Source organism: Megalobrama amblycephala, linkage group LG9 (assembly GCF_018812025.1).
Source record: "Megalobrama amblycephala isolate DHTTF-2021 linkage group LG9, ASM1881202v1, whole genome shotgun sequence".
NCBI classification, from domain to species: Eukaryota; Metazoa; Chordata; class Actinopteri; order Cypriniformes; family Xenocyprididae; genus Megalobrama; species Megalobrama amblycephala.
This window is the reverse complement of record NC_063052.1, coordinates 65,292-92,690: the sequence shown is the minus strand read 5'-3', so window position 1 is coordinate 92,690 and position 27,399 is coordinate 65,292. Positions and strand designations below refer to the sequence as shown.

The following is a 27,399-nucleotide window of genomic DNA, read 5'->3' as shown; positions in this document are numbered from 1 at the left end:
TTAGACTTATATTACATCTTGTGAAAAAGGGTTCTAGGGCACCTTTAAGATCATCATGTTTGCAGCGAACCATATATATATATATATATATATATATATATATATATATATATATATATATATATATATATATATATATGTTTTAATGGATCACGCTACAAACATAATGATCTTATAATACATGATGCATTGCATTGCCATTATCCCATAATTCCCACTTTTGGACACTTTTGCTTTAACGGACATTAGACGACACTGCAAAATCAAGCTGTTATATTCATTTATTGTCCAGCATTCCCAATTTTTCTGATGCATGTCCTTAATTTAATTTCATATGTTGGTAATAATTCAGTGTTTATAAGCCTTTTAAAGAATTTTAACCCAAACTTACTGGGTTTCTAGAGAGCAAAGGTTTTGTGAAAAAAGTGGAAGATTTAAACACAAAGTGTATAAAATAAACTGTTAAAAGGATTTGATGATCACTAGTGAGATAGTATTTTATTCTGTGTTGTCATCATTTAGGTTAGATTTTTAGCTTTGATGTACAGCAAAGCAGCTGATATTGCCATAGAAACTAGTGGACTGACAACTGAAACGCAGGGCCGCTGCTGGGCGCCGGAACGTTCTCTTGAGTGTCGCTTCTTGTTAGTGTGTATTCTTTGTCTACATTTAACCCATCCATATACACACATACAAACCCGATTCCAAAAAGTTGGGACACTGTACAAATTGTGAATAAAAACAGAATGCAATGATGTGGAAGTTTCAAATTTCAATATTTTATTCAGAATACAACATAGATGACATCAAATGTTTAAACTGAGAAAATGTATCATTTTAAGGGGAAAATAAGTTGATTTTAAATTTCATGGCGTCAACACATCTCAAAAAAGTTGGGACAAGGCCATGTTTACCACTGTGTGGCATCCCCTCTTCTTTTTATAACAGTCTGCAAACGTCTGGGGACTGAGGAGACAAGTTGCTCAAGTTTAGGAATAGGAATGTTGTCCCATTCTTGTCTAATACAGGCTTCTAGTTGCTCAACTGTCTTAGGTCTTCTTCGTCGCATCTTCCTCTTTATGATGCGCCAAATGTTTTCTATGGGTGAAAGATCTGGACTGCAGGCTGGCCATTTCAGTACCCGGATCCTTCTTCTACGCAGCCATGATGTTGTAATTGATGCAGTATGTGGTCTGGCATTGTCATGTTGGAAAATGCAAGGTCTTCCCTGAAAGAGACGACGTCTGGATGGGAGCATATGTTGTTCTAGAACTTGGATATACCTTTCAGCATTGATGGTGCCTTTCCAGATGTGTAAGCTGCCCATGCCACACGCACTCATGCAACCCCATACCATCAGAGATGCAGGCTTCTGAACTGAGCGCTGATAACAACTTGGGTTGTCCTTGTCCTCTTTAGTCCGGATGACATGGCGTCCCAGTTTCCCAAAAAGAACTTCAAATTTTGATTCGTCTGACCACAGAACAGTTTTCCACTTTGCCACAGTCCATTTTAAATGAGCCTTGGCCCAGAGAAAACGCCTGCGCTTCTGGATCATGTTTAGATATGGCTTCTGTTTTGACCTATAGAGTTTTAGCCGGCGACGGCGAATGGCACGGTGGATTGTGTTCACAGACAATGTTTTCTGGAAGTATTCCTGAGCCCATGTTGTGATTTCCATTACAGTAGCATTCCTGTATGTGATGCAGTGCCGTCTAAGGGCCCGAAGATCACGGGCATCCAGTATGGTTTTCCGGCCTTGACCCTTACGCACAGAGATTCTCTGAATCTTTGGATGATATTATGCACTGTAGATGATGATAACTTCAAACTCTTTGCAATTTTTCTCTGAGAAACTCCTTTCTGATATTGCTCCACTATTTTTGGCCGCAGCATTGGGGGAATTGGTGATCCTCTGCCCATCTTGACTTCTGAGAGACACTGCCACTCTGAGAGGCTCTTTTTATACCCAATCATGTTTCCAATTGACCTAATAAGTTGCAAATTGGTCCTCCAGCTGTTCCTTATATGTACATTTAACTTTTCGGCCTCTTATTGCTACCTGTCCCAACTTTTTTGGAATGTGTAGCTCTCATGAAATCCAAAATGAGCCAATATTTGGCATGACATTTCAAAATGTCTCACTTTCAACATTTGATATGTTATCTATATTCTATTGTGAATAAAATATAAGTTTATGAGATTCTAAATTATTGCATTCCTTTTTTCTTCACAATTTGTACAGTGTCCCAACCTTTTTGGAATCGGGTTTGTAAGAAGTAGTGAGTAGTGAACACACACACACACACACACACACACACACACACACACACACACACACACAGCAGCCATTCACTGCGGCGCCTGGGGAGCGATTGGGGGTTCGGTGCCTCAGTCATTTCCTGCCGGTATTGAGAATCAAACCCAGTCTGACTCTCTATCCGTTAGACCACGACTGCCCCTATAAAGCAGTTCTGTAAACAGTGATGTCATCGTCCAGCTCAGTTCACTTCTCATACAATAGTGTCAATGCAGGCGGATATTAAGTGACCCCATCTAAGAAAGCCAGAGGCGACAGTGCAGGAAACCAAACTCCATCAGGTGACAGAATGGAGAAAAAAACAGAATCAGTTGCTCAGTTCTCCTCTGGCCAACAAACGAACAAACATGGTGTGGTGTAATTCCAGGCTGAATCACAAGTCAGATTGTGGATTGACATCATTCAGAATATTTCATCCAGTTCCTTCTGCTTGAAGACTGTTGTCTTCTTGTCACTTGTTTTTGTAGAAAGGGTTAATTTCCGCCTCTGCTGGAAGGCATTCAAAACACCCTGCGCTCAAACATCTTTCCACACTCTTCTTTCTCTCGTGTGTTTTCTCTGTCTCTGACACACAAGTCCAGCCTGTCAGACTTACTCGACTGCTTTCGGCCAACCCCTCTGTGTGTGAAACACGCTCAACGGGACAGACTCACAACACACCATGAACAGAGACACCTGACAGCAACACTGACTGGACAGCAGCAGCAGAAGAGGCATTTCATATTCAACAGAACATCAGATACAGCAAAGGTGAGAGATGTTTGACTGTGAATATTCTCATATTAATGAAGATTGCATTGCCTTCAGTATAGGAAGGAAGAAATTAATGTTGTGTTTTACTTACAAGAGTTTATCAAATCGTCAGTTCTCAACAAAATCCATTTCATTGTTAAAGCATCAGTTCATAAAGCATCTGATATACAGCTGTACTGTAATGACCGTCTGCTGTCAATCTTCCATGCGGTCACTGTTTGGTTTGGAGTATGAAGTGCTGAAACTGAAGATTAATCTCATTTCATCAGATCCGTGAACTACCAACATTTTGTACTTATATGTGAGACACTGACTGTAACCCTAAGAGTCTTTAAAACAAAAAACACCTGCTAATTGACACTGCATACTGAATATAATAACTTTATGCTTTAACAAACTGGACCTTTGAGGTTGCAAACTATTGTATATAAAATAACATTAAATGCAGTTTTTGTGTTGTATGTTGAAACAATAATTATGCAACCTCATTAAAGGAACTCAACCAGACGTTGTTAAACCTGACTTTCAGCATTTTACAAAATGTTTGTGCACATAACCTTTGTTCTGAGATATGCAGATCTAATGCATTGTGACTGTGCATTCACAAGCAGACGCCTCCCGCTGAAAAGACCAGCTTACACGTTTCCCTGCTGGTTCATGCCAGTTCCAGCAGGTTCATGTTGGTTCATGATGCCGAGTTTAGTCAGAAAATCGTGGCCGCAGAGTGAATTATGAGCATTTAAACTGTGATATCTACACATGTCTGCGGTGCTCATGGAGTTATAAACTACTATAGCAGGAGCTGAAGCCACCCAAAGTGTTCGAGCAGCCATATTAGTTAGATTTCTCAACCACATCAGTAAATATTAAACAGGAGCATATGTATATATGTGGGATTATTAGGAGAAATTGAGTCAAAAACCATGCATCATCTTGCTCAGAGCGACAGCAATAAAGTTCTTCAATAAAATGAAAACAATACTTACTGAAGGGGAAAAGAAATATGATTTCAGTTTAGGCCTACATCAGATTTTTTTTAGTGCTTTTTAGCATTTTAATTTAGATTAGAGTTAGATTATATTACTACTATATTATAAATAATTTGTTAATTTTAAACCCCTAAACCACTGCCCTTCATTTTTCTGACTGAACTCAGCATCATCTTGATATTATGATCATAGAAAACACTAAAAACAAGATGCAAATTACATCTCATATGAGTTAGTAACAGTAGTATTTTTCGAGTTCACCCAAAAATGAAAATTCTGTCATTAATTACTTCCACACCCGTAAGACCTTCGTTCATCTTCAGAACACAAATTAAGATCTTTTTGATGAAATCTGAGAGATTTCTGTCCCTCCATTGACAGCTATGCAACTACCACTCTGATGCTTAAAAAAGTTCATAAAGAGATCGTAAAACTAATCCATATGAATCGCGTGGTTTAATCCAAATTTTCTGAAGAGACTCGATCGCTTTATATGATGAACAGATTTAGGCTTTCATTCACATATAAACATTCATCCACTCACACATCAGTTCGCTTGAACCAATGAGGTTCACTCTCGTGTTACGCATCACATTTGAGCTTCAGCAAGAGGTTTGATTTTGTTCAGTTGAGCTTCTGTTTTTATATGCTGATAAATGTGTGGATAAAAGCCTAAATTCAATCTGTTCATCATATAAACCGCTCGAATCATATGGATTAGTTTTACGATCACTTCACTTCAAATTGGTAGTTGCGTAGCTGTCAATGGAGGGACAGAAATCTCTCAGATTTCATCAAAAATAACTTAGTCTTCTGAAGATGAACGAAGGTCTTACGGGTGTGGAAGTAATTAATGACATTATTTTCATTTTTGGGTGAACTAACCCTTTAAAGCAAGAAGAAACATCTGTCAGTGGAGTCAGAAAAATAAACTTTATTTAAAGAGAAAACAAGACAGATTGACAGATATTTCTTCTTGTTTTAATTCATGCCATTGGTGTACATATAGATTTTATATACTCTGTCCAAATGAGTTCATTCAATTTGTCCACAATGGGAAGTTTCTTGCTGATTGGGTTAGAAACTGAACTGATGATGGTGGATAAATAAAAGTGTCCTCCCTTCCCTAAAGCCAGCAGCCATATCACCCTGTAGCCCAAGACCGGTTCCCCACTGAAGATAAGCAGGGCTGAGCCTGGGCAGCGTTTCCCAAAAGCATCGTAAGCTTAAGTTGATCGTAGCTCCATTAGTGGCAACTTAAGATGCTTTTGGGAAACGCTACCCTGGTCAGTACCTGGATGGGAGACCTCCTGGGAAAACTAGGTTGCTGCAGGAAGAGGTGTTAGTGAGGCCAGCAGGGGGCGCTCACTCTGTGGTCTGTAATGCCCCAGTATAGTGATGGGGGAAAAAAGCACCGTCCTTCGGATGAGACGTTAAACCGAGGTCCTGACTCTCTGTGGTCATTAAAAATCCCAGGATGTATTTCGAAAAGAGTAGGGGTGTAATCGCAACATCCTGGGCATATTTACCCATTGGCCTCTGACCATCATGGCCTCCTAATCATCCCCATACACCGATTGGCTTCATCACTCTGTGTGGTGGACGTTCTGGCGCAATATGGCTGCCGTCGCATCACGCAGGTGGATGCTGCACATTGGTGGTGGTTGAGGAGATTCCCCTTTCCATATGTAAAGTGCTTTGAGTACCCATTTTATATAAACGTAAGGAAACGTAAGGAATTATATACAATTGCTGGCAAGGTAAAGCTTTGCTGTGAGGCCCGGTTCCACTCGAACTGTCTGTGTTTGATGTCTTGTAGGCTGCAGGAGCATCAGATGGACAGCGATCTTTTCTCCGAGCAGGAGCTCACCTGCTCCATCTGTCTGGATCTCTTCAGCCAGCCGGTTTCCACGCCATGCGGCCACAACTTCTGCCAGGGCTGCATCGGCGGCTACTGGGCGTCCAGCTCCGTCTGCAGCTGCCCTTTGTGCAAACGAGTGTTTGAAGAGCGTCCCGAGCTGAGCATAAACCGTGTGTTCGCACACATTGCCCAGAAGTATAAAGAGATGCAGTACGGCGGGCCTCCTCAAGCCAAGCCGCGACAGAAAGCCGCTATGACCGGAGCGTCGCTCTCTGAGGGCGAGCAGATCTTATGTGACGTCTGCAGCGGCACGAAGAGGAAGGCCGTCAGCTCCTGCCTCACGTGCACCGCGTCGTACTGCGAGATTCACGTTCTGCCGCACCGGCAGACGGCGTTCTACGCGTCCCATCGGCTGCTGGATCCGCACGAGGCCCTGCGAGGCCGAACCTGCCAGGAACACGGCCGACTGCTGGAGGTTTACTGTCGCACGGATCAGAAGTGCATCTGTGCCATCTGTGTGCTGGAGGAGCATCGCACACACACCACAGTCTCAGTGCAGACCGAACGCGCCAGCAAACAGGTACAGATCCTGCTTCACAGCATCACGATGGAGCGACGGATATTATGTCTAAGAGACGCAATGTTTTTCTCACCTCTCAGAGACTCCTGGGAAGAACAGAACTGGACCTTCAGACATGTATTGACAACAGAAACGCTCAGCTGACTGAGATGAAGAGCAAACTACACGCCCTGCAGGTCAGTTTAGAAAGCTTCACAGTCTTATTTGTTTCATTTGATGCCTTCATGTCTGTTGAACAGGATCTCATCCGTAGCGTGTCTGTTCTGCGCTGCGGTCGAGACGCGCTCATCGAGTTTGTGGTGTTTGACAGAGCTACTCTCAGGCCGAGCTGTCCGAGGTGGAGCAGCTGCTGTCTGACGTCACGCACTCCGTCCATCGCATCCGCACCGAGCTGGTGGGCGGGATCGAGGAGAGGAGGGAGGCTGTGATTGGCCGAGGACAAGGCATCGTCTCCCAGCTGGAGTCGAAGTTAGCGCAGCTGCAGGAGCGCAGGGGTCGACTGGAGGCGCAGGCCGTTTCAGATGATCACATCGGCTTCCTTCAGGTACGGAGTCTCATTAACGCCCGAGATCTCGTGCCAACCTGCGACTCTTCTGAACAATGATGATGTTTTTATGACGACAGAGTTTTGAGGAAGCCAACAGCCCCTTGCAGGACTCAGACACGGATCTGCGTGAGGTGGAGGAAATGACGCTACGCTTCTCGCTCGGGGACGTGAAAGCGGCTTTAGGAGAGATCCGAGAGCGACTGGACGACATCCGCGCCGGAGAAGTGCACTACCGACACCCTGGTGAGAAACTGCCATCTCATCAAACACAGGAACCCGATATTAGGAACAGAACGAGACTCATGGAGAGAGTGATTTCTGTGTTTCAGTGTCTTCGTTGGCAGAGAGTGAGAGTATGATGAGCGTCCGGTCTCTGAGGAGGAAGGAGTGGTCACTGAAGGGTACGTGAACAACAACTCTCTCGCTCTCAGAAAACACCACTTCTGCTAGAAATACTAATGATCTTTTTGCAAATTCTTTCATTTCTACAGATCTACGGAAATTAAAATTGGGTATGTATACATGCGTTTTTTAAGACATCCATTCATTTGTTTGTGTCTCAGTTTTCTTTTAAAAGAGGTCAGAGCAGCAGACATTAAGTAACATTGCTTATATTATAAAACTTCAGTCTTTTTACACTCTGCAGCACATTCACAGGTTAAAGAAATGTCTGTGTGCCTCTCTATTTCACCCGCATGCTGATAGAGTCATCAGAACAGTTTCTTTAGAGACGGTTATGTCAGCGGTCATCTCTATTCTCTTCCCTCCGGTGGAGCGTAACACAAACAGGTTAATAGATTAACCGTGCCGGACAGCGGAGGACTGGATTACAGATAGATGACCAACACTAACTCGATGAATGTATGAGCTGAAGCCCTGATGTCCTCAATAGAAACCCCCCTTTGTATTTATTTATATTTGCAGTGATTAAACAGCCTGTCCAAAAGCATAATCCTGCAGCGAACAGCAAACTGGGTATATAACATACAAATCTGCATATTCTGTCTTCATGAAATGTACCTAGTTTTTGTTTTTATGCAAGATATGATTGTATCCTCTCAAAAATGCACATCCTCATGCTAGCTTGCCTTACTTCAAACAATCATAAAAATATCCCTACAGAAGACAATTTATGTTTTTCTTCAGGAAAAGATTTATATATCAATATTTCCCTCATCAAGTTCCAGTCTTGATAAGCTCACATACGTTGAGTTTAAAATACTGTTTTGATCAGATGTTGAATATTTTGTCTTTTAGGACACAAGAAGGTTAAAGGTTATCTTGGTGAGTTGCTTTTCTTTATATATCCTTCATGGCTTCTTATTCTGAAATATTATTGTCCGTGCAAAACAAAGTCTACCTTTCATTCTATTGTCAATGATTTTTTTTTTTAATTCTTTAAAAAAATGTGTACGAGTTGTGAAATGCAAGGCCTGATGAAATACCCCCGTCTGGTTTCAGAGGACGTCACACTGAACCCGACCTCAGCTTACCCGTTCCTCATCCTCTCCGACGACCGCAAGCAACTGAAGCGCGGCGAGAAGCTGCAGTTCTACCGGAACAGCGCGCAACGCTTCGACGTGTGGTCCTGCGCGCTCGCCAAAGAGGGCTACGAGTCTGGACGCCACTACTGGGAGGTCAGATGATGCAGAGCACACAGAAACACTACATTTGACTCATATTTTTAGCACTGAAGCTTTAAATGCCACACTCACTTCCAGGTGAAGGTTGGAGAAAATAAGGACTGGAAGTTGGGAGTGGTGCGTGAATCTGCGCAGAGGAAGGGTCTGTTCGACATGACGCCCGCTGTCGGATACTACGCGCTCTGGTGGAGCGGGAACCACTTGCGCGCTCTGACCGCGCCGCCGCTGGCCAAGGTCAAAGTCACCGGTCACTTACGGCGCATAGGCGTCTATCTGGACTGTGAGGAGGGTCAGGTGATCTTCTACAACGCCAAGACCGGGTCGGAGCTGTATTCATTCGCGGCAGAGCTCTCAGAGAAGACGTTCCCACTCTTCGGCACCGGCGACAAGGAAATCCCGCTGGTGTTGATGTCTCCGTTCCTCAGCGTCCCGGAGTGAGAACGAGCGGATCCTGGACAGATCGTCTTTGTGTTTTACGAGAATTTAATAATATAGGAAACAAAGACTTTATGGTTTATTTGTAGCTCAAAGTTTAGGGAAGTTTAAATTAAGTGAAGATAAATTACTCTCTCTGTTCCACAGATGCTGAAATCATAAACACTGTTCACAAGTTTGGAATCAATAAAACATTTTTATGTTTGAAAGAAATTGATGCCTATTTCAATAATGTAGGTTTTAACTGATAATATACAACCAATCTTTATATTATTAGCAAAAGTTTTTCTGGACAAAGAAAACTGTAATCTGGTGTGTGTCTACAGAAAGAGAGAGAGAGAGAGAGAGAGAGAGAGAGAGAGATCATGATGCACTAGATTCCTCTAGAGAAAGATGTTCTTCAGTCACTGAACAGCAGCTTTACAGTGAAGATCATTCACAGACACATGAGGACAGAACGGGCCAAAGAATGAAACGATTTCATGGTAAACTATTATGATGATGGACGGATGAGTCTGAGGTCTCATGGGAACAGTCTGATTGTAAGTTTCCATGAGAAGCGCACTAAAGCAGGAGAGACGGATCATGATCCAGTCCTGCAGTCCTCTTGAACACACATTCATTCCCAATACACACATCTGTAATATTATCAATGTCCTGTGCTGTACTTGTCTTGATTCAATTTAATGCATTCTTGGTGAAAAATGAATATTACATATGAATATCTGTGGAAGTGGCACAAGGGAAATTGTCATGACATTTAATGAAAATGCACATTTCTCCCCAAATTTTAACTTAAAATACATTACATCAATAAATGCTAAAAGCTTCATCAGCGCATGTACGATTGTTACAGTAGCTCTGAGCATCAGTGCGGGTCAGATGATCACCGATCGACTCGTTTGTGTTTATACATATTCAAACTACAATCATGATTGGCATTAGGGAGTTTTTATTCAGACGGATATATTGAGTTCAGTGACGAACCCTGAAAAGCACATGATTGTTTGAGTTCAGGACTCAGTGTTTCAGTAGTGTATGCTGCACATCGAGGAAAGAAAAGCAAAGCAAATAAAAACAACCCCATTGTCTTTATTTAGTTAGACATTTTACAGTAGTCACTTTTATAGTAGCTGCCTTGTTTTTCTTTTTCCTCATTGTTTCACATATTCTATCACTTGGATCAATGCAAAGGAAGAATATACATATATATATTTATATATATATATATATATATATATATATATATATATATGAACGCCTAAAACAGGAAATTTTGGCAAGATATTACAAGAATATGATTCAGGCCCCGTGCCTTTAACAGGGCGAATGTTTGGTTCATACATGGCAATTGAGTTTAGAGGGCAAAAAACACGTTCGGATGAAAGAGGAACCGTATTCCAAACCTATCCGAGTCATTCGACTTGAATTCTTCATTCCCATTTCAGAAAAACTACAACCTGATGCTAAAGAACTCAGTGTTTGATATGTCACTATAAACCGCACACAGGTATCTCCGAATGTGCAGGAACGCCTTTAAACGCGAACTGCACTGAACATGAAATCTAAAAACAACAACAACAAAAAACATTGCAACTACATTGTCGAGGTCACTTTTAAGGGATGCTGTTTGTCTACTGCCATCAAACACATTAAACTGCCATGTATTGGACCCAATACTGAATAGAAGTGTGCAAGGAATACAGTCCGTGAAAGGTGTCGACATGCATCGTATTCTGGAAGGAAGTAGTTGCAGAGCTCACGATAGATAGAAGGAACGTCGTTTCCGAGGAGCGCCGGGAAGAGCCCCGCGTGTCCAGCAGTTCAGATGGAAACATCACCAGAGTCGTTTAGTCCACACGAGGAGCCCGGCGAGACCCCGACTGCTGAAACCAGCTCACCGCGCGTTCAGAGAGCCGGGCAGGGATGATGTGTGCAGCTAAATGACCTTCTCGTGGTTTTCTGGGTTAGTCTTCTGCGAGCGAGTGGCTTCGATAACACCGAATGAGGCTGGAAACACCAAACGTTTCATTCTCTAATGCATTTTGCAGGTTATATTCCATGTCGTTAATTGGCCACAAACTAACAGAGAGACTTTTCTCCAATGATAACGGGAGGCAAAATTTAGTTCGGATCATTCTGGAGCAGAACCCGACCGAATGACAGCGAACCGAACCGATCCATACGTGACGTGGACGAACTAAAGGCGGTCCGTCGGCGTTTGCCGAACCTCGTTCTGTGAAAACCTTTCCAGATTAGCAGGAATCTACAGCAACATTCGGCCTGTGTGGAAGTGTGCGACATTATATAAGATACAGCGTGAAACACGGGTGCGTACAGCAGCTCAGAGCAGCGACTGAAGCCTATAGGGAAGTCTTTAAGGCTTACAGAAGCCTGCCGTTGGTCGTGGGATCCGTGTCCTTCAGTGCTTCGGTAAGAACACTGATCAGTCATAACGAAAGGAAGAGAGAAATAAAGAGTGGAAGGGCAGCGGCTCTGTACGTGTGGCACGAATACAATGAAGAGAAGAGAACGTCACTGATCCACCGCTGAAGACATTAACACTGTTCACTGATCTCACACACACACACACACACACACACACCTCCTGAAACTGATCATCACAATTTCAGTGAACCTCAAGAAACACGTCAAATATCACGTCACCCCAAAATCAAGCCCAGTTTCAGGACCGTGAAGATTTCACTTTTCCTCCAGATTCTCAGATCACAGCGTCTGAAACTAATGCCAGGAACCGTTCATGTAAAAGTCAAATACTGGATGCAGTAAAGTCATTTGTGTGATTATAAGACAACTTGTAATGAAATACTGTCGGCGCAAAAAAAATCTTCACGGTCCCAAAATAGGCTTTATTTTGTTTATGCAAAAAGCAAATAAACATTCTTTTGATTTTGGGGTAAACCTGCTGGTTTCTCCTGAGGTTCACCCACACGTGTCTGAAGCCATACATTCATGGATGAAGCCAGCAGGAGATGGAGACGGCGAACCGCACGACCGCACACACGCTCACCAAAGTACGGAACATCTACGCGATTTCTCCATTCACAAACGGCGGATCCGGAAATAAAACACAAAAGAAAGAGCGAGCAAGTGTGTGACGTTGCGAGTCTGTAGCTGTAGTGTGAGTTCAGCTGTTCTTGAGCAGCAGTCTGTCGTCTGCGCAGGGGAAGCAGTGCAGCTGGCAGGCGTCGGGGTTGATCAGGCCGCAGGAGCGCAGATCCACCGTCTGCAGCGAGGCACAGCGGCGCAGCAGCGGCAGACACTGATCCGTCACCTTCACGCAGCCTGGAACACACAACCCGATTAAGACTAGTGTTGACTTCGGCCAATAGGGATTCTTCCATACCTTTCTAGCTATACGTTACAAACATAATTCCTGTGGGTGTTTTTTTCATGCAGGTAAATCTAGGGTGACCATATGCGCCATTCTCCCAGGACGCATCCTGTCCAGGATTTCTAAGTTGCATAAAATGTCCCAGTTTTGGTTTTGTTTTCATATTTGTGGAAGGTAACGACTGAAAAATAATTTGACCAATAGCGTGCATTATACATAATCGACCGATCGTGGCTTGCGAGAAGGCTGGATCTGCAGAGAACGGTTAAAGCATTGCAAATACGACAACATTTTAATGCATTGCATGAAGACTGTCAATAAGAACAGTGGCTCGCACAGACCTCCGTTTCGAAATCGCGTTCAGGGGCACATCGATATGACCACTTTCACGATTAAAGAGGCAAGGGCTCAAGCCATTTTAGGCAATTTAGAAATCCTGGACAGGACGCGTCCTGGGAGAATGGCGCATATGGTCACCCTAGTAAATGTGGCCTCTCTTGTGCATCATGTGACAGTCGTCAGGTTTACAGACACTATTGCTCTTTAAAACAGAATCATGGCATTATTCAGTTGAAGCGTGGCGGTTTTACCTGCCAGGTTGACGTGCGTGAGGCTCTCGCGGAGCGGCGATATGGGCGAGGTCAGCGTGTGGATGGTCTGGTCTGTGATATGGCAGCACTGACTGAGGTCCAGCTTGGTCAGGTGAGGAAGGTAGCGCACTAACAGGCGTGACACGGCGTCAGTCACTTCCAGGCCAGCCAATCGGAGCTCTGTCACGTTCTGGAAACGTCCGCCTCGGTTCTCTCCGTGAGCTGTAGCGGAAAACACTCGGTTAGCGCTGAACTACTGGAGCTCTAGTGTGATTTAATGAACATTCAGTATTCTCAATATTGCTCCGATTTGATTTCACATGCAGAGACTCCAAGCAGCACTTCCAAAAACAACGACTAGTTCAATTTGGTTTCGTTCACACTGCGTAAATGTTTTTGTAAATGCAGTTTTCACTCCAGAGAATGACTGAACTGGATTAGGCACTAAAAGCTGAACTGAAAATGAATTCATCTGCAGTGTAAACGCGGCCTCAGTCGAACATCCCGAGTAAACCCGGCGATGGACGGGCCGAAATACTGAAGCTGGGTTCATAAACGGGGCCTTTAACAGATAAACGGACATCAGACCGGACTTTATGTGTGACCCTCGTGAAAACTATACATGAATTATTTCAGACAACTTTGTTAATCCAAACTTTGTTAAACTGTGTCATCTGTCACCTTAACCTTTTTAACATGTCTGTTTTGACAGCAAAATATTAAAATATTCTCAGAATAGAGTCCCAGTGAAATCAACAGATGATGGATACGAGGGGACGGCTGGAGACCTGAGCGCGTGTCATTGGACGGCGGAGCCAGCAGCTCTTTCAGATGAGAGTCTTTCAGATCCTCGACGCGACTGAGATCCAGGAGCCGCAGACAGGGACACACGGACTGACAGAGCGCCGAGACGGAGGACCACGGGCAGCCGGCGACGTTCAGCTCCAGCAGACCTGAGGGAGAGACGGAGACGTGACAAACCGTCCAGAAGACGGCAAACTCCCGCTCCAGACGCTCAGTAACGGTGGGATATTGGAAGAGCCACTCGTTTCAACTAGACTGAGATCTGGAGCCAGAGTTAAGTGTGTGTATGCACAAAACACTGATTTTTGCATCGTTTCGGATTCATAACACAATTCATCATTTGGTGTATTTTTACTGGAAAGGGTTAGGGTCCCTCGGGAACGGAGTTTGACTCCATGGCTTTCATCCAATGTGAAAAAAACAAGCATGGAAAATGACCTTGGAGTTGCTAGCTTCACGCTCAACTGTTTGACGCTCTACATCTAAATATGTGCATCCATCAAAAGAGGTTAAAATCATTCTGTCTCCTTCATTATTTCAGTCAGACCAGTAAGAATGCATATATTTAAGACAAATTTATTTTTCATAAATCCTGATATGTGTGTGGGACAAAAAAAAAAAAGTTTATACATCAGGACTTTTCAAAATCCTCCATTTTTCCCTTCTCATCTTTTCTTTTGTGGATTTGCCTGCATATTTTGGTTCTGATTTTGAAAGCTTGAGTTTGTTCGACACGACCTCGGGTTCTCTGCAGGCACTGTCTGGTGTAACTCAGTTAAACTACGGCCCATATCCATATCGTGGACCGATTCTTCCTCGCTGTAGACTCGTGATCTTTCCAACTGTGACCGGTGTGAAACCACACTGATCTCTGGCGCTGCTGTTTTACACACTTCTACACTTCCTATACGAACACACTTGCAGTTCTTACTGTCCCTGTACACGTGTCTGTCGCCACTGCTGAGATACTGCACTGTTTCTAGACACAGACGAGCTCATCATGACACCGTAACGCTGGCCAGACGAAGACGTACCTTGCAATCGGTTGATCAGCCACATGAGCTGTTTCTTGGAGATGTTGGTGTAGCCCAGGTTGAGAGACACGGGCTGCCGGCGGATTATACTGCTCAGCATCGGAGGAGTGATGGAGCGCTGCCGGCTCAAATCGATCTGAGTCCATAACCTCTTATCACAGCACCTGCAAACCAGCACACGCGTCACATGACTGACAGAGAAGCCGTTTCACATGCACTGTATGTCAGTCGACAGATGGAAATTCAAGTATTATTTTTACACTAACAATTACGATTTCTGCTGATATTTTCACAGATAAATGATTCGTCTTCAACCTTGTTTAATCTCTGCTGAAGTAAATCAGCCTAAAGAACGGGCCGGGCTCCACACGTGACGACCGTCATACAGGTGCTGGTCATATAATTAGAATATCATCAAAAAGTTGATTTATTTCACTAATTCCATTCAAAAAGTGAAACTTGTACATTATATTCATTCATTTCACACAGACTGATATATTTCAAATGTTTATTTCTTTTAATTTTGATGATTATAACTGACAACTAGGAAAATCCCAAATTCAGTATCTCAGAAAATTAGAATATTACTTAAGACCAATACAAAGAAAGGACTTTTAGAAATCTTGGCCAACTGAAAAGTATGAGCATGTACAGCACTCAATACTTAGTTGGGGCTCCTTTTGCCTGAATTACTGCAGCAATGCGGCGTGGCATGGAGTCGATCGGTCTGTGGCACTGCTCAGGTGTTATGAGAGCCCAGGTTGCTCTGATAGTGGCCTTCAGCTCTTCTGCATTGTTGGGTCTGGCATATCGCATCTTCCTCTTCACAAAACCCTATAGAGTTTCTATGGGGTTAAGGTCAGGTGAGTTTGCTGGCCAATTAAGAACAGGGATACCATGGTCCTTAAACCAGGTACTGGTAGCTTTGGCACTGTGTGCAGGTGCCAAGTCCTGTTGGAAAATGAAATCTGCATCTCCATAAAGTTGGTCAGCAGCAGGAAGCATGAAGTGCTCTAAAACTTCCTGGTATACGGCTGCGTTGACCTTGGACCTCAGAAAACACAGTGGACCAACACCAGCAGATGACATGGCACCCCAAACCATCACTGACTGTGGAAACTTTACACTGGACCTCAAGCAACGTGGATTGTGTGCCTCTCCTCTCTTCCTCCAGACTCTGGGACCCTGATTTCCAAAGGAAATGCAAAATTTGCTTTCATCAGAGAACATAACTTTGGACCACTCAGCAGCAGCAGTCCAGTCCTTTTTGTCTTTAGACGCTTCTGACGCTGTCTGTTGTTCAAGAGTGGCTTGACACAAGGAATGCGACAGCTGAAACCCATGTCTTGCATACGTCTGTGCGTAGTGGTTCTTGAAGCACTGACTCCAGCTGCAGTCCACTCTTTGTGAATCTCCCACACATTTTTGAATGGGTTTTGTTTCACAATCCTCTCCAGGGTGCGGTTATCCCTATTGCTTGTACACTTTTTTCCTACCACATCTTTCCCTTCCCTTCGCCTCTCTATTAATGTGCTTGGACACAGAGCTCTGTGAACAGCCAGCCTCTTTTGCAATGACCTTTTGTGTCTTGCCCTCCTTGTGCAAGGTGTCAATGGGCGTCTTTTGGACAACTGTCAAGTCAGCAGTCTTCCCCATGATTGTGTAGCCTACAGAACTAGACTGAGAGACCATTTAAAGGCCTTTGCAGGTGTTTTGAGTTAATTAGCTGATTAGCGTGTGGCACCAGGTGTCTTCAATATTGAACCTTTTCACAATATTCTAATTTTCTGAGATACTGAATTTGGGATTTTCCTTGTCAGTTATAATCATCAAAATTAAAAGAAATAAACATTTGAAATATATCAGTCTGTGTGTAATGAATGAATATAATATACAAGTTTCACTTTTTGAATGGAATTAGTGAAGTAAATCAACTTTTTGATGATATTCTAATTATATGACCAGCACCTGTACATGTGTTTGAATATGACAGACAAACAATACAGTTGATTTGTACATCTGTAATGTATTCAGTCCTACATCTGATGCGAACAAATTTCCCATCGTGACTCTGAAGGACGAGGAGAAGCGGTGATCGGCTCCAGCAGAGGAAAAGCGCTTTGGAAAATGGATATGTTTGAAGTTTGTTATTCTACGGTTTAACATTATATTTATCTGGATAACCACAAATACAAATAAAGTTTTGGTCATCAATATCGGTTTTGGACACAACGAATTAATTACTGGTAATGGTCCTGATATTCAATATCAACCCTGATTATTTACAGCATGAACATTTCAGAAGCACTCAAATGACACCATTCGGCCGTTCGTTTGGAGAACAAAGATCATCGCTGAGGTGACGTATTTCACAGCTCAATGTTTTGTTAAAGCTAATGTTATTTCATCATTCAAAGTATAAAAAAATCCTGATGCCTTCAAAAACATTCAGTCCACTTCACATTTGTGCTATAAAATTAAAAAATAGAATAATAGAATAATAATTTATGCTTTATATAATTAAATAAAAATTACAGGCAATTACGGGCCAAGCACGCTGACGGAAAAACTGTTGTTCGTCACATTAATTTCATCAGCAGAATATGTTCATTATCAGAGATCATTACAATGAGACCATGGGAAAACTGGCTTTATCATTTGACTCGATAAAAAAGTTAAAGATAAAAGAAAAAAGGACCAGCCTAATGCGGCCCTATTCCCCGCTGTGTCTCCATACGCCAGGTGTTCGTCAGGCTCATTAGTTGAAATGTTATATGAGAATGTTTCGGTCAATCAGAAAGCTCTTATTAACTTTTTAGCAGCATGATTTTATGGTGATCTGAGAAAAATTTGGTGAACCGCCTAAGACCAAAACCATTTTGCTTCGAGGCCTTTCAGATCAAAAGATATTAGTATAAACAAATGCAAATTTGAGCTGTTGGTGGCGCTAGAGGGTTCGAGATTCTATGGTAAATGTTCAGACTGACTTCTATCTATAACTTCATAACGGTTCTACATACAGGAGCAGAAGAAATGAGGAGGATAACGATAAGAACAACACTAATGGATAAATCAGGAGCTTACGCTCCGTCAGTGCTGGGCATCTAATAAATATAAAAGGGTTTCATCTGAATTGTGACATTTCTTTACTGTGGCCTGAGAAGCTGACTGTCGTCCATCTGCGACAATTAGTGTTTCTGCTGCACTGCCTTTAATAGCTAGTTTATAATTTAGCGTCAATAAATGCAGTTTTTGGACTGAACAGGAAGGCTGGAGTTACAGAATGTTTTCATAGTATATCAAATTTGATCGGTACGTTTTATTCGTGCGCTTCTGCCGTTGGCGTCAGTGTGACAGTGATGTGGGTTGTGACGTGGCCTAGCTGTGATTGCTTGTCGGAGATCTCACCACCGGCTCCAGGTGCGACACACACGCATGCAGACGCAGAGCTGCCGCTGGTTGAGATGATGGAAGACGCGGAGCCAGACCTCCCTGGGCAGCACGTGTGACACGCCGCTGTCCAGCGGCAGGCAGTGAGGCTCGGGGCAGGCCGGCGGCGGGCGCACCAGGTGCCGCTCCATCTGCAGAGGCCGGGGCGGCGAGGGCACGGCCACGGCGCTCCTCTTCACCAGCTGCGAGCGCGCCGGCACCGGGCGGGACTGCTGGGAGCGATGCGACGCCAGCGAGACGCCGGCGGGGTTGGACAGGTTAGATGTGGCAGTGTTGCCGTTCGCAGTAGCAGAACTGACCGCTGCCGTACCTGCGCTCTTATTTGAGGCAACGTTCTGGCCTTGCCGGCTTCCGCCACGAATTTTGCTACCACGAACTGCCTTTCCGTGCCGGTGATTGGCTACAGTACTGCTGTTGGAGTTCTCCTTCTCCTGCGCCTCTCTGCCGCCCACCCGCGTGCGGCCGTTGCGCGCGTCCTGTCCGTTCGTGCGCTTGGACGAGGAGAGGCCTTCCTGGTAAATGTCCGTGTCCGAAGGTTGGCGGTTGCGTAGCTGACAGCGGTGACGGCGGGGCCACCGCAGTGGCTTTGTGACCCCGATCCGCTGACCCGTCTTCATCGTCATCCGCTTCGGTGTCCATAACTGCCTTTCGTACCCTGGAATTGCCGTCTCCTCTGCGCCGCTGCGGCTGCGGCTCGTCCACACCGTCCTGCTCGTGATCCGCCACCACGCTTTCTCCCTCAGAATCCTCGCTGGCGCTGAAGCCGAGTTCGGCCAGACGCCGGTTCCGGTCTCGCTCGCGCATGCTGCTGTTGCCGTACACGGCGGCTGGAGAGGACGGTTCTGAGGCGCCGATCGGAGACGGGGAATCAGAATCTGACTCGGAGTCCGTTTCGGAGCTGGATGAAGACGAGGAACTGGAGTCCCGCACTCGCTCCAGAAGACACATGCGCTTGAAGCGCTCCAGTTTCTCGCGGTGATGAGAGCGCTGATCCTGGCTGGCCGTCAGAGACGAGGGCGGTGCCGCAGCGGAGCCGCCGCCGCCGCTGGAGCCGTGTCCGCCAGCCGTGGACGAGTTCGGCCCGTTCGCTTCAGAAGAGTCTGAGGAGTTGGGTTTTGCTTTCTGCAGAAGATGTTAAAGAAAGAGTAGCCCTTTTATGAGGGACACTGACTTCATTTCATTTCAACAATGAGACTAAAGATTTCAACGGTCGTACCTTTTTCAGATGTTTCTCACGGGCACCTTTGATCTGTCAGGTAAAAACAGAAAGACACACAGTGTTCAGAAAGACAGGTTTGGCTACCAAATACTGGTCTTCCCGGGTCCACTTTGATCTGAAACCCCAAGGGCCAAACTTTGACGAGTGCATCGGACACGCCTCGGCTCTCTTATGTGTGATCGTCTCAAACTCCTTCACCACACATTTCTTTGCCCATTTTAAATGTAGGCTTTTATGAAATACTGGAGACCTTTTCGGTAACTAATATATATAATCACTATATAATAATTTATATTATAATCACTATATATATAATAATCACTAATAACTTTTATATATATAAAATGGTTTCTCTCTCCATGTTTGATATTACGTCAGTCGTTGTTTCTTGTAGAATCATGGGAATGAGTGTGAGTTGAATCTAAAGCTCCATGGAACTCTTCTGAAGGTAAACCGCTCCGTTGCACTTGCCTTCTTTTTTGAACCGCCCTCCTGCGGCACGTCCTTCTCCTTCTTGCGCTTTGGTCCGTCTTGACGTGCCGTGTCTTCTAGAGACAGGGACTTCTTCTTACTCGGCGGCGGATCATCTGTTAGCTTCCAGCGACTCACTTCCCCGTTGTCCATGCGTCTCTTTCCTAACCCATCTCCTTGATCCTACAGAGCAGACAGACTCGTATCATCATCATCATCATCATCATCATACAGAGGAGGCCGAACACAGGACTGGATCCAGAACAAAATCAATCTTCTGAAATTATAACGTGATATAATTCTGCCACCAATTCTCTATGCACAAGTTATAAATCAAACGTTATCGTGTGTTTGTTAGAGGCATGAAATCTAAACGCTCATAATTTGTGACTGTAAGTTAGGAAAAAGGATCATGTATGATTACTGAAGTATCACACAAAACACGTCTGCGTCGCTTTCACAGTCAGCCAAATGTTATTTTTCTTTTCAGTTGTTCTCTTCACAATTTATTATTATTATTAGCTAAATATGCAACAAGGTGGAAACTGTACAGCTATAATGTATTTCCATAAATTCATAAATGCACTTTTGCTGGAACATCAAAAATATTATAAAACATAAAAAAATTGAACATTGAAACATAAAAGCAGAATTTACAACAAAAATGTAGAATACGTAGCCAAAGTAAGTCCTATTTATTTATATAGCGCTTTTTCACAATACACTATTTCAAAGCAGCTTTGCAGAAAATCATGATGTCAATGTTTATCTTAATATCTTCATGCCTTATAACTGCATTTAATCAGATTTGATCTGGATGATAATACACTTACATCTTGAGACAATATAAAGAATCAAGTGGCATCAAAAGCGCAGTCCTGTAGCGTCGACTGGCCCGAAACTCGCCAGAGCGACGCTTCATACTTATTCATCTCAGTAATGGTATTATTTCATGTGAAATCTTACCTTACTGGTTTTTCCTTCCTTGTGGCACTTTGGACATTCCCAACAATTTGGGATCTCATCATTAATGATGCCTTCAGATTTTCCCATCTGCGAGAGACAGTTTATCATGTTATCGGCAGCCATTAAAGAGAAAAAAATGAGTTTGGGTCGGTTTGGCGCAGCATCAGCTCAAACCTTGAGGCAGCTGGGGTGGATGATCTCGTTGCAGATGGTGCACTCCATGAGAGAGAGGCTGAACTTCTCCTCCTCCGACTCCACCGTGTCTTCCTTTCCCGCTTCACCACACGCGAAACACACGGCTGTGTGGGGCAACACCGGCTGGAGAAGACACAGATGGGTAAAAACAAACGTATGCAGACAGACACAAACCCGGGAGAAGATGTGTGACACCAGGTTTGCTCCTGGTGTTGAGATGCATTTTGCTCGATCTGATTGAAAGTAGGTCAATGCTGAATACACGGTTAACACAACGATTAACTGTGCGTTTACAACTGCTTAGAAGCTGAACCTCGTGATTATGGTAAGAGTGACCATTAAAGCATGTTAACATGTTCTATTACCCCCAAAAAACAAAACAATGAACTTTAAAATAGCATCATATGACCCTCAGGAAGAAACTGCTTCTTGTGAAGCCAAACGTGGGTCAGGCTTGACTTACCGCAGTGCATTGCCTGAGCAGACACGACTGCTTCATGCGTCCTGGTCCACCAAACTTCTTCATGTCCTTGCAGAAGTGGCACTCGCCGCACTCGGTCCGCATACACGCCTGACAGCGCCGGCACCGTGTCCGCCGCCGCCGCGCGCCTCCCAGCGCCTTACTGCCAGACATCCCCTCTGCATTCAACTGAAACACAGACACCAATCAACTACCCAGAATGCCAGGCGTGTCTCGACATTAACCCTTTCCATGTTCTTAACACTGATGGTTTACTTGAATTACTAGGGCTGGAAAAATAACATTCATTTCCACAACTTGAATTTCAATTTAGTTAAATGTGTGTGATGTGATTAGAGGAAATTGGGCATTTAATAAGTTGTCAATTTAAGGAAAACATCACGTAGTGTTAATTATTCTGTTTTTATTTAAAAAATACTTGAGAAACAATGATGAAAGAATCTGCCCTCATGAGGTTTTCTTCCAAAATCTACTTTACAAACTTTTTTTGGTCCAATACAATATTTTTATTCTCTTTATTATGCGTCTTGTCTTGTCGCTGTCACTCTGTTGCACTGTGGAGCTTCTGTCACTAAAAAAACAAAACAAATTCCTAGAATGTGTAACAACACACCTGACAATAAAGCTCTTTCTGAATCAGGACAGTTTCAGCCTGAGATTCTGACTTTACTGTGTTCGTACAACACTGACGGTCTCAAAGCAGCTTCAGTCATAAACAACAACAGAATTCAACTCTGCTGTAAAGCAGCTCTAAGAAGACAATCAATGCTCAGCAAAAAAATACAATTATATTTCGATTCAGAAATCAAAAACAAAGAGGTGCATTTAAATCACTGTACATATGAATGGCGTTTTATGTTTTTGAACAAATTAATAAACAGGCAAAAACAATGAGTGTGTCACCCTAACCTAACCCTAATCAATCAAACAGTAATTCTGTACAGTTGTGTGTTTGTTCATGCGTTAAGGTCATTTTACACCAAACGAGATGTGGAAAAGCACAACAAATCATGAAAGGAATGGTTCATTCTGCTGGTCACATCCTGATCTGCTCCGTTCAACAGCATGAATAAAATAGTGCAACACTAAAATAAACTTTGCACAGTAAAACTGAATCAAAGGTCAGCAGGTAATAAATGGACATTGCTTTATTCCATACAGACGGGTGTGGAACGGAAGGAAGTTACGCGGACGCTGAGAATCACTATAGAGTTGATCATCTTTATTCCAGAATGATAAAAATGACCGGCGCCCTGCGGGTCACTCTGCTCATCCAGGACGGATTCGGATTCCTCCGCTCCGCTCTTTATCACAAATGCTTTTTTGAAGAGGTTTTTGGTGCCATCTTGAGACTCACATTACTGAAATAACCCTTCTGATAGATGACTAGAGCATCAGGATTCAGGAGTCTCTATTTAAAGACAGAAACCAAAAACAGCGAGCCAGTAAAGCCCTTTCATACGGGCCAGCGCAGAAGAATCGAGACATTTCTCAGCCAGATTCATGTGCGTTAAATATGTAAGGGTGCATCGTTTTAATTTGAACTAGTGTGGCTTTCCCTTCTGTGGAAGGAAATCAGATGCTACAAATTTCAATCTCAGTCATCATCCACTTTCCATGACTTTCGTCCGTTCAGTGAAAGTGAACAGTGACTCAGCTGAAGGTTCGCAGGTGTGTGCCTCACTGCCATTAAACTACTGCATTACAGTGGCTCATGAAATATCATCAGATTACTCTGTCAGCATGACTTTGGAGGTTTGAAATGCTAATTCAAAGTTCAGATATAATGAATATAAACAAAAGTGTAAGGACCTAGCTGTTAGAAATGAATTCAAAACTTCAATGAAAGTCTTAACATTAAAGTCGGAATGAAATTAAAATTGTCTGCATTTATTTTCATAATGCATGTTACCAATCTTATTATGAACGATTCATTCATGCATTTTTTGGACCGTGTAATCCTTAACAAAAATGTCATAACTTGCTCTTCCTGTAATGTGACTTGATAACGTGCGCTTCAGTTAAAGGGACAGTCCACCCAAAATGACAATCCTCTCCTCATTCACTTTCTTCCTTCAGACGAACACAAGGGCGAGTAAAGATGGGTGAACTAACCCTTTAAAAGGAACAGAAAAGATGATATTTTGAAGACAGCTGGTGGACCCCATTCACTTCTATAGTACAGGGAAAAAACACCATGGATGTCAGTGGGGTCCATCAACTGTTTGGTTACCATCTTTGAAAATATCTTCTTTTCTGTTCAGCAGAACAAAGAGATTCACAGGTTTGGAAGAACATGAGGGAGAGTAAATGATGACAATTTTCATTTTGGGGTGAACTAACCCTTTAGGTCAACTCAGCTCAACTTGTACAGCACTTTTCACACTGTTTTAAAGCAGCTTTACAGAAATTCATACTTTTGTTTGGTTTGGGGAGCAACGGAATACACGTAACAGAAATACTATCAGGAATAAAATGGTTTCACTAAATAAATTATTATTTTGACATAACACCTGATTGACAGTAGTGATGCGTGGATCACATGCGCAATCATCCTTCTAAATAATGCTTTTACTTGACTGTATTTACTGTCCAAAAGTCATCAGTAGGGGTGTAACGTACGGTTCGTGCAGTTAGACGGCGAATACAGTCAGTCACAGGAGATCTACACTCCAATCCAGAAGGGGGCGCATGTGGTAATGCAACGCTGGGGAGCATTTCACTAATATATGCACTATATTAGCTTATATATTCATTATATTACTTTACCTGTTAGTAATGTCTAAATTATTTAATGTGTGAATAAATTTGTCATGAAAACAACTTAAGCAAAACCTGCCTTATGTGCAATTTAGATGTTTGTTTTTTTTATTGTTGATTATTATATCTAAAAATAGCAACTGAATGTAATAGTTTGGGCTCTGTTGTTAATTGTAACCTTTAGTATTATAGTATTGTACAAGAACGATCTCCCTGTATATAGTTTACAGCATTAGCAGAGATTATTTCTTTTATCCTTAAGAAAATGTTAATTATAATTGAATTTATATAAAGATTGAACAAATCGTGTCTATAAACCACGGTTTAATATAAAAAAGAAGAAAAAAAGAAGCAATTTTGTTTAGTTTTCTCCCCCTGCCGTACCGAACCGTCATGTTAGTGTCCCATTACAGCCCTAGTAATCAGATTACATTACTTCCATATTGTGGTGATGGATTACGCTACTGAATACTTTCTTTAAGAAGTAATTTGTAAAACATTTTTAAAGTAACTGTGTTCATACTGTAGATGTTTCTGATAGAAAACGAGGCTGTGAGCGACAGACTGACCCACACTGGACAAAGGTCATTTCCACGGCGTTACATTCACGACACACGCATAAGGTTTTTGGCCAATCACAACGCACTGCTTCAGCTGGCCAATCAGAGCACTGTGCTTTTCTGAAGGAGAGGCTTTGCAGAAATCAGACAGAGTGGGAAACGAGGCACTGCAATAATGTACAGTATGTGAAAAATAATGTGTTTTTGAACATTAAAGCATGTTCTATTGCACCCAATAAACAAAATAATGAACGTTTAAAAATAGCATCATATGAGAGTTTATGATTCAACCGATGTTCAGGAAAAAACTGCTTCTATCGATCGCACTGATCGTTTCCATCCCTGTCAGAAACTAATAATGCTGTCCATCCTGACTAAAGGCCCGTTCACACCACAGACGATAACTATAACAAGAGATGTAAAAGGACAGAGTCCGGCGGTTATGGACCAGGAACTGATGTACAGTTTCAGTTTGTGAGAGAATGTAAGCTGGTAAAAGTGATATTGTGGATTATAAAATCTGTATGGTTCTGGTTTCACTTTATAACATTTTGGTGTGGAGACAAACCCATTTCTAGACAGAATTATTATTAAGGTAGGCGTGTGCGACATTGAGAACAAAATAAAAAAAGGAAGTTTTAGAAGGTAAAGTAAAAGTAATTAGTAATTTACTTTTTTTGTATGATAGTGAAAGTATTCTGAATACAATTTATTTGAAATAGAATAAGTTACTGTGCCGTATGACGAGAGAAACAGAGATACGAGACGATCTGTCAGAGATACAGAAGTTTAGATACTGTATATTTGAGTTTGGATATATTTGATAAATATTTAACCACTAAATGCCACGACAGAATCAAATATTTCACAGATGTGTGATAATAATAATCACATTAAACGCCACACAACCCATGATTAGAGTGAAAACAACAACACTAGCTCACCTTGAGTGACAGCAGCATTACTGTAGTACAACAGCAGCATTTACTGTGGTAACAGACCACTGAAATCAGTGTTTCCAGAGCAAAATCATGGGATTCCCAGCAATGTGATATTTCACAGTATTTTGTAATTTAGTCGATTTTTATTACAGTGGGTTAGTGACAATCACTAGATGGAAAGTCCATGGTATATCATGGTATTTCCTCAGTTACACTATTCTACATGCTGTCAGGTGAAATGTGGGCCTAAAATCACACTGAAGGAAATAATGACGTTCAGAAATGACACACGAGCAGAAGCTGCAGGATTTACCATGATTACTGTGGTGAAGGACAGTGTACAGAAACACTTTACTGATTCATTGGGCGCGTTGGAGACACACGACAGCTAACACGAGCGGCTAACAGCTCGATACTGGCCTCAGACACACATTCACTCGTGCCTTGACAGAAAAGCAGCACAGCTTCTGCTCGCTGACCCACAGAGAAGAGAAACACGCCGAGATGAGCGAGCAGAACCACTCCAGATCGACTGTGTCGAGGTTAGCATGGGTTAGCAGTCCTCAGACCCGAGCAGCTAAAGCTCGACTCCAGGAACTGAGATGGGCTTCACGAACATGTCGATCTGGGAGGAATTTCGCCACGATGATCTTGTTTGAATCGCACAGACTCTCGCACGCGCTCAGATCACAGACACACACAATACTCGAGCACGAGCTCTCAGCAGCGGAACTCACCTGCTCGCGTGGAGTCGCATTCTCCCAGATCGAGCATCAGATTGATGTTTTCTTGCGATAGATGGACAGACACAATGAGAGAGAGAGAGAGAGAGAGAGAGAGAGAGAGAGAGATCGCTTCCTTGTTCCTCCGCTCGACTCTCTGCTGTTTGTTCTCAGTCTCTTTCACAGGTTCACATGAGTGACTGCTTTAAACACCAATCACCGACACCATCATGATCAGTTATTATGAGCGACAGATTTCTGCTCTTCTCTCTCCAAACACTAAAATCACACGAGCTCTTCAGATCACTGATGTGTCCATGAATATCCTCCTCTGTGATCCCGATGGCCGATATTCCAGGCTCTTATAATTCCCGAACGATCTGCGGAACTGAAAGAGAAAACAGCATAAACGGATAAACGTGTCTTTTGTTCGCTCTTTCCTATTGTGTTCCTCTGCTGCAGTTATATATGTGTGTGTTTATCAATATTGCGATGCATCTAATGTGCAGCAGATCAGCTCTTACATGATCCTGACGCCATCACATTCTGTTCCTGCTCCCGAAAATCAAATAAATAAATAAATATGGTAAATAAAAAATATGGAGAGTAAAAAAAAAAAATGCAAAAGCCCCTCCCATGGTCTATTCGTCACAACCGAGCGGCATCATGGGAAATGAAGTCCATTAGCGCCCTGCCCAAAAACAGCCGCGTTATTTACTGCAG

The 27,399-nt window shown here is 43.0% G+C and overlaps 2 protein-coding genes across 3 annotated transcripts; one reads left to right on the top strand and one right to left on the bottom strand.

Annotated features, from left to right (window-relative positions):
- The first annotated feature begins 2,829 nt into the window (after nt 1-2,829).
- Nucleotides 2,830-9,341, top strand: LOC125274640 (E3 ubiquitin-protein ligase TRIM7). 2 transcript variants are annotated; one of them, XM_048201007.1, is made up of 11 exons: nt 2,830-3,070; nt 5,882-6,503; nt 6,584-6,679; nt 6,814-7,047; nt 7,128-7,293; nt 7,380-7,451; nt 7,542-7,562; nt 7,975-8,025; nt 8,308-8,334; nt 8,512-8,687; nt 8,772-9,341. In XM_048201007.1, exons 2-11 carry the CDS (start codon nt 5,898-5,900, stop codon nt 9,129-9,131), a joined length of 1,809 nt encoding a protein of 602 aa, XP_048056964.1. In that variant the 5' UTR covers nt 2,830-3,070; nt 5,882-5,897; the 3' UTR covers nt 9,132-9,341. The 2 variants fall into 2 exon arrangements, with proteins under 2 accessions (XP_048056964.1, XP_048056965.1); XM_048201008.1 differs by lacking the exon at nt 7,975-8,025 and having other exon boundaries at nt 2,840-3,070.
- Nucleotides 9,342-10,200: 859 nt separating this feature from the next.
- zgc:158376 (uncharacterized protein LOC100101643 homolog) lies at nt 10,201-27,390 on the bottom strand. Its single transcript, XM_048201006.1, is given in 13 exon segments — nt 10,201-12,434; nt 13,074-13,295; nt 13,862-14,026; nt 14,912-15,075; nt 18,320-18,885; nt 18,887-19,483; nt 19,578-19,610; nt 20,052-20,234; nt 21,018-21,104; nt 21,192-21,335; nt 21,676-21,861; nt 26,692-27,064; nt 27,201-27,390. Coding segments are annotated over 11 exon segments (2,490 nt in total). The 5' UTR covers nt 21,847-21,861; nt 26,692-27,064; nt 27,201-27,390; the 3' UTR covers nt 10,201-12,276.
- Nucleotides 27,391-27,399: the final 9 nt, after the last annotated feature.